General features: G+C 44.4%; 1 protein-coding gene across 2 annotated transcripts; it reads left to right on the top strand.

Moving 5' to 3' along the window:
- The first annotated feature begins 498 nt into the window (after nucleotides 1-498).
- Nucleotides 499-6991, top strand: PATL2 (PAT1 homolog 2). 2 transcript variants are annotated; one of them, XM_038579877.1, is made up of 10 exons: nucleotides 499-1047; nucleotides 1279-1420; nucleotides 2882-3002; nucleotides 3105-3202; nucleotides 3422-3475; nucleotides 3574-3707; nucleotides 3850-4009; nucleotides 4504-4644; nucleotides 5472-5569; nucleotides 6177-6991. In XM_038579877.1, the coding sequence occupies exons 2-10, from the start codon at nucleotides 1331-1333 to the stop codon at nucleotides 6328-6330; spliced, it is 1050 nt and encodes a 349-aa protein (XP_038435805.1). In that variant the 5' UTR covers nucleotides 499-1047; nucleotides 1279-1330; the 3' UTR covers nucleotides 6331-6991. The 2 variants fall into 2 exon arrangements, with proteins under 2 accessions (XP_038435805.1, XP_038435806.1); XM_038579878.1 differs by lacking the exon at nucleotides 499-1047 and having other exon boundaries at nucleotides 1116-1420.
- The last annotated feature ends 543 nt before the right edge of the window (nucleotides 6992-7534 follow it).

Below are 7534 nucleotides of genomic sequence, written 5' to 3'. Positions count from 1 at the left end.
GAATGAGGTGACAACTGCCGCTCTGACAGGGGCTTCAGATGAGTCCAAAAAGAGGCAGACAAGCATTCGCCCAGTGGCTGAAGGCACGAGAGCCCAAGAAAGACTATCACAGAGAGGGGAGAGATGGGTGCTAACTCAACAAACAGGAAAAGCACCTGTCCCCACACTGTCAGGCACTGAAGAGCTGTTTCCTAGGAGGTGACAAACTCTGTTGGGTGAGGTTCTTGTGGGAGAAAAGGCAGGTGAGAATATAAAGGTGGGAAAGCCACATGTGGCAACAAGAGCAGCATCCTGTTGGTGAGCGCTTTTCCCAGACCTCTGAATTCCATTCTCAGACTCTGGACTACCTCTCACCAGTTCCCTTCCGGACTACTTTTCCCACTGCCAGCTCTCCAGCACGGCACTTCGGACCTCGACTTCTCTCACCAGACCCAATTCTCTTCTGCAGCCTGCCAACCTCATGGCACCCTAGTTTCAGGTACTGGCTTAAGGAGCAGGCCCCCAAGTGTCTCCCCTAGATGAGCTCTTCTCTGGATGTTTCAGTACACAGTGGTTGAGGAGGGATGGGGGCCACCTACCAGCTGCCACAGAAACCTAGTTAGAGAAGTGTGAAGTAGAACCCTTCTCCCTCACAGATGAGGAAGTGGAGGCCCGGGGGACTAAACAACTTACTTGTGGTTAGCTGGCATGGAAGAACTGAGATGAGGACTCAGAACTCCCAACGACCAGGCCAAATGGGTTTCTACTATGTCAAGATTTCCTGCAGCCAAATTTCAGGAATTTAAGCCCTGGAAAGAAATGTGAGCCCTTTGAGCTGGGGTTGTGGTATTTCATGTGGCTGATTTTGGGGGGAAGGCACGTGAACAGATAGGGTTGCCTTAGATGTACAGTGAACTTACTAGAGGCTAATTGGATGGAATAATAGGGAGCTAAGTGCTTTCTCTCACCCAGCCCAAGTTTCTTTCTAAGTCTTCCTAGTCATCTGACCCAGCTCCACCCTCAGCACCAACGGATCTTGCAGCTGCAGCAACGTAGTCGAACACCAAGGTAAAGCCTAGATGAGCAGCAGGGTTGAGGGCAGCTCATTTTCGTGCTGGGTATTCCCATGTGATTGGGTGTCTCCCCGGAGGCCCTGCACCATTAAGATTCTCCCCGTGTTGCCCACCTCTGTACTCTGTTCCATCCTTCCCAGATAGCTCCACTCCCTCCTCACCGCTCCTTGGGAAGTTCACTGTGCGGGAGTGGGTAGGTCTAAAGGAATGTTCCTCTGGCTTGAAGTTCCCCAGCCAAGAAGCCTTGGTCTCAGCAGCCAGATCCCTATGTTAACCTCATGACCCGAAAAGAGAAAGACTGGGTGATAAAAGTACAGATGGTTCAGCTGCAGAGTGAGAACCCCCACCTGGATGACTATTACTATCAGGTGAGTCCTAGGTGCTCTTCTCAGCCTCTGACCTTGGCATCAAATGGGCCTTCTTGGATTATTTTCCCAGCTCTTAGAGGCTATGTCCAGTCAGATGGGAGAGGCAATCACTACATGACAGGGGCCATATTTCTAAAGTTGGCATCCCAAGATCATTCCTCTTTATTTTCCTACACTTCAGACAAATGGGATTAGTTACAGTTCCCTAAACACTGAGGTTTTGTCTTCATCCTTTGCCAAGAATTTCCCCTACTCATCCTTGAAATATGGACTTTTCACTTTTTTTTTTAAAGATTTAATTTATTTATTCATGAGAGATACAGAGAGAGGGGTAGAGACACAGGCAGAGGGAGAAGCAAGCTCCATGCAGGGAGCCCGATGTGGGACTCGATCCCAGGATTCTGAGATCACCACCTGAGGGACCCAGGCATCCCTGGACTTCTCACTTTTATATACTTCTGTGGGTCTTAGAAATGTCTTGTTATAAACATTAATCTACTTACTGCCTTTTTTAGATATAAAACATGAATTTTATAAATAGTGGGATTCAACTCGTTGAACTGGATAAATGCTGGAAGACATTTTAACTCTTTACCCTCTGCTCCCTATCTCCCTTTTATTTATGAGGCAAGCTTTGCTTACAGGCTTTTGGATTGTTTAAGCTGTGTACCACTTTCTTTTCAACTTCCGTGAGCCCTCAAAGGGGTTTCCACCTTTATCTCCTTCCAATTTAGACTAATTTCTTCCTTTCTTTCCACCATGCTGTAGAAACTTTTTGCCTGGATCACTGAAAGTGAAATATTTTTACACTCTTGCCTTTTTGGCATTTCTCCTAAATAAAGAAGAAGCTTTATTCAAATGCTAGTTTGCCTCACAGTCAGTGACTTTATTTTAGCTTGGGATTTTACAGAATTCTTTAAGAAGACATTAGAGCTGCTTAGCCATTCCTCAGAAGCATAAAACTGGCCTAGAGTACTATTGGCTACTGGCCAACTGACAGTAGTGCTATCTCTATACTGCAAGCTGCTGATGGTCTTCATGCCATCACAGAACTCTGATTTTGGAAGGCACAGGTAGGCTACAAAACTAAAAGGGGGAGGTGGGGAAGAAAGGTATGCAGTGTGTATCTTAGGAAAAAAGAAATGCAAGAAGGTTGCAGACGCTGGCCAGAGTTTGCTTCCTGACTCTCCACTTTGCTCTCAGCCGTTTCATCAGAGCTGGTGGTGGTCTTTAGCTCTTCAAGTCCTCAGGATGGAGACACCAAGACAGATGGCATGAGACCCACAGTACTCAAGATGATGCAGAATGGTTGGCAGGAGACCCTAAGGGGTCAGGGTCACTTCTGGAATAAATGCTATAGGAAAGGGTTTATTAAGAGGTAGCACTTGAGAACCTTAATTCCAAGTTCAGGAGATGAGGATACCTTTTTTTTTTTTTTTTTTTAATCCCATGGACTCTCAGGAATATTATCAGAAACTAGAGAAGAAGCAGAAAGATGAAGAGCTACTTGGGCGAAGGAGCAAGGTTGAATCGCTGAAGCTGGTAACGCCTTACATTCAGAAGGCAGAGGCTTATGAGTCAGGTAGGACCAGGACTGACCTGTTGGGTTGGGATGGACATCTGGATGAACCAGAGGGTGGAAAGGAGAGGGGAATATGTTTGTCTTGACTCCTTTTTTGTGCAGTGGTTCGAATCGAGGGCTCCCTGGGCCAAGTAGCTGTATCGACGTGTTTTAGTCCTCGCCGAGCTATTGATGCTGTACCCCACGGATCTCAAGAGCAGGTAGAAATGATAGCTTCCCATGAGCCTTTTTATCTCCCCTGTTTTGGAGAAAGGATGGGGGGGGCACTCTCATGCTTGAGATCAATAAGATTGTGACTTTAGAGTGAGAAAGAAGTGTGGTCAGGCTTTATGTTAGCCTTTCCAGCTCCATTGCTAGCTAGCCTAAGGCCTGGGCTGATGCTATGGAGGTGTGGCTGAGGGCCTTGGACTCTCTCCTAGGAGATAGGAGCTGCAAGCAGTCAGAGGCTTCAGGTGTTGTCCCGGATTGAGAAGGTGAGCTATCAACTTCTTAAGGATGAGTTCCTAATTTCCCCTTGGGAATGGAATATTGCTCAAACTGACCCCTTCTTTTCCCACCTTTGAATTCCCAGATGTTTCTTCAGTTACTAGAAATAGAGGAGGGCCAGAAGGATGGGCATCCACAGCCCTGCTACTCTGAACAACAGAGCAACCAGGTTGAGAAGCTCTTCCAGGCCTTAAAGACCCAGGAGCAGAAAAATCTGGAGTGAGTGTGGGAGGGTCACACCTCCAGCCAGGGAAGGGGAAGATAAGCAAACACACTGGCTTTGCTTCTGCCCCTCTTTTCTGGCATGCAGCCAGAGCCCTCTATGCAGAGCCCTGAAAATGTTCTCTTTTCTCACATGTAGGGAGGCAGCAGATGGTTTCCTGCAGGTGCTCTCTGTGAGGAAGGGGAAAGCTCTCGTGGCAAGGCTGCTCCCTTTCCTGCCCCAGGATCAAGCTGTTAGCCTTCTTTTGGCTATCACCCACCATTTGCCCTTCCTAGTCCGGAGGGATGTAGCTGATCAGGTACTGTGGCACTAAGTAGAGAAGAGGATAGTTTTGTGGATGAGTTAGGGATCCTTCCTATCTTCTGTCCCTCAGCCCCAGAGATGCCAGATAAAGTGCTGGGCAGGGAGAGGTGCCAAACCTGTAACCCCTGAGTGAGGGAGTTACAGAACCAACTACTATTAGAACTGATCATCTTTAGGTACAATGAACAAAAAACATAGGCATGTGGTTGCACAGGTCTGAGTGTGCTGTGGAGGTTTGAGAAGATAAGGACTCCCTGAGAAGTGTTTGTTGAGCCCCGTATCTACCTTTCTTAGGGAAGACATAGATAAGTAGATATTGAAGGACCAGTATTAAGGTTGGAGAGACATGAATGGTGATTGGCTTAGTAAGAAATCTGACCAGGAAAATGTCAAACACAGGTCATCAAAGGAAAAAAAAAGGATAGAAAAGGGGATAGAAGGCAAAGTTGTAGTGGAGTCTGAAAGAGGCACTTACTGACATTCTTGCAGGCTCTACAAATGTTATTCAAACCTCTGGGCAAATGTATCAGTCACTTGACCTTCCACGAACTCCTCCAAGGACTTCAGGGGCTAATGCGGTTTCCACCCAGCTCCTCAGAGCGGCCAGTCACTCTGGTGCTTCAGAACCAGGTAACCTAATAGTGGGGAGGCTTTTCTCTTTCCACAGATGGCCTTCAGTTGGTATCACTGGCAAGGAGTAAGCAAAGGAATTTTACTTCTCCATCTTCTCTGCATTGCTTCTCCATGTCTGGTGAGCACTAGGATCACCTGGAGAGCTTACCAAGCACCAGTTCCTTGGTCTCATCCCCAGAGAGTCTCATTTAATAGACCTGGGTATGGCCTCTTGCATTTACCTTTATAACAAGTTCCCTGATAATGGTGCTGATGTGAACCTCTAGAGCAGAAGTCACCAAAATTTTTTTTTTATTATGCATCCCTTTTAGTAAAAAGTTCTGAACCATTTTACCCATGTGCTTGTCTAGGAGTCCTATACATGTAACACTTTACTAAATACATAATAAGTACAAGATAGAAAATTTTAAATGAAGGGACTCTAGATGCAAAAGTTCTGATAACTTCTAAAACCCCAGTGAATTATTTTGTGAACTCCTCTCTGAAGATCTTTACCTAAAGCAATACTTCTTTCAGTGCAGTCCACAAACTACCTGCATCAGATTCCTGAGTCTATTCTTGATCTATATTCTCTGACTGCTGAGAGTAAAACCCATAAGTGTGTATTTAATCAACGCTCCACAAGGATCTTTTGGGAAATTCAGAGCAGTGATTTCCTTCGAAAGGTCTGACAGTTCTTTAGCCAGCCATTATAAAACCTGATACTTCTACAAGTGTTGAATTCCATTTTTACAAGTGAACCTGCCCCTTTAGTTGGGGAATTGGCTGGGCCAGGAAGCACTGAAGGCCTATGTTGAACTTATTTTACCTTGTATCACTTGCAGTTTGGAATATCTTTGCTCTATGCCCTACTGAGTCAAGGGGAGCAACTGGTATCCCTGGAGTCCTCCCTTGAGGAGACCAACAGTGATCATACAGCTTGGTAAGATCTTAAAGGCCTAGTAAATATGACTTAAGTACCCCCTGAGATGTATAGGCAGGCCAGACAAGGTATTACCTGAGTGGTATATTCAAGTATTGGGGAGGAAGTTGGATGGAGAAAGGTAAAATGGCAGAGTTGTAGCTGTTTTGCCTTTTCATTTTTTCCCCACTTCCTTTTTCATAGCGCCCTAAAGTATTGGTTTCCAATGGAAGGCAATATAACAGTGATTAAGGGGACAAGCTTTAGAGTGAAACAGACCTAAGATGGAATTCTGCCTTTGTCACTTAGCAGCATTACAAGTTTTGGACATGTTACTTCACTTCTCTAAGTCTGTTGTCTATAAACTAGGGATTTAGGGATAATGATACTAACCACTTACTGTTGTTATTACTGTTGTTGTTGTTGTTACCACTTAGAGTTCTTAAGAAGGTGGATATGCAAAGCATTAGGCATTGCCTGGCACATACAAAATATGGGAACATTATCTTAACTGCCACAAGCACAGAGGGTGATAGTGGTGGTGGAAAATAATTAGAAACCTGGGCCTTTAGTCTGTTTCCTGTAAATACAAAGATTCTGGTGTTTTTCCATCTTCTCTCCCCTCCAGGACAGACATGGTGGTTCTGATTGCCTGGGAGATAGCCCAAATGCCAACAGCATCTCTGGCGGAACCCCTAACCTTCCCCAGTAATCTTCTTCCTCTGTTCTGTCACCACGTGGACAAACAATTGGTACAGCAGCTAGAGGCTAAGATGGAGTAAGTGATGGCAGAAACAAGGTCATAGCCCTTGTTCAAGCCCAGTGTAGGTTCTGTCACTGAGGTCTCTTCTTTGAGGCCAAGAATATGAAGGATAACTCCTATTTAGAAGTAGTTCTAGATGCTCTAGCATTTATCAAGTAACCAATTTGCCCAGGTTAGGTTCCCAAAGCCTGTTTCTTCAGGCACACCTTTTAATTTATTCCCAGATGCTTTGCTCATTTATCATGCCAAGCTGCTTTAACGGCAAGAATTAATATGAGAAGCTGAGTTGTTAATTCAAGAAATATTTGAGGGACAATAATTCTAAGATAAAAGCATGAGTGACCTGAAGTTCACTTCTGTCTTGAGAATTTACCAGCTGCTGGAAAGAGCCAGATAGGAATCAAATCACACAAATTAGAAAATAGAATTGTTTAGTTAACATCTGCTCTCTTTGTAGGCTTGCTTGGATCTATTGATCCAATTGTTCTGGAATATCTGTACATGGGGAAAAGCTTAATCATCAGATGCTAGCTGTATGGATTATGTCCACAGGGATCCAGAGAATCTGAGGACATTTCTTATGCCTTGCTATATCAGAGGACCCCACCCCAAACCTTTTCTTATGTTCTCCTTAAAAACTTGAATGATATGCCTACAAGGGCATGACATAACAAGGTATATTAAAGAAATAATGATGTGTTGAAATTTTGTCCTAAGTTAGAAGGTATATGAAAGCCATTTTCTTACATATGAATGCCCCCAAGAATGTCCTTAATAAAAGGGATAAGGCCTTGTTAGGTTCTAACAAAAGTAGAACCTTAGAAATTTCTTCATTGTTGCCATTTTTTTTTTTTTTTAAATAGAGTAGCTAAGCTAATAAGGTTGGCTATAAATATCTCCCTTGGGCTATGAAATGTTAGGTTTAAGTTGAAAAACAAGGTCCTGTATTCATCAATAATCAGAGTCCCTTTTATGAATCAGGCACTGTTTTAGGTGGTAGGTTAACAGTAAGCAGTGAAAACTCCATTTTTCTGAAGCTTACATTCTGGTTAGACAGGGACTGATGCAAAACATCAAGTAGTATAAATACCTTGGTGAAAACAAAACTGGGTGGGGTGCGCCTAGAGTGTAATGATCCAGGAAGGTCTGTCAATAGCAGTTACGATTAAGCTGAAAGCATTCCATGTAGAAGCACTAGTGAACACAAAGCTGCCAACTGAGAA

Source organism: Canis lupus, chromosome 30, assembly GCF_011100685.1.
Source record: "Canis lupus familiaris isolate Mischka breed German Shepherd chromosome 30, alternate assembly UU_Cfam_GSD_1.0, whole genome shotgun sequence".
Classification (NCBI taxonomy): Eukaryota; Metazoa; Chordata; class Mammalia; order Carnivora; family Canidae; genus Canis; species Canis lupus.
This window is presented reverse-complemented; position numbering and strand designations above follow the sequence as displayed.

Bases quoted from the DNA above. Each gene is read 5' to 3' on its own strand.
- PATL2 (XM_038579877.1), top strand. From the start codon at position 1,331: ATGACCCGAAAAGAGAAAGACTGGGTGATAAAAGTACAGATGGTTCAG. The intron at 3,476-3,573 runs GTGAGCTATCAA...TTGAATTCCCAG, and splicing joins TGTTGTCCCGGATTGAGAAG to ATGTTTCTTCAGTTACTAGA. The intron at 3,708-3,849 runs GTGAGTGTGGGA...TCTCACATGTAG, and splicing joins CAGGAGCAGAAAAATCTGGA to GGAGGCAGCAGATGGTTTCC.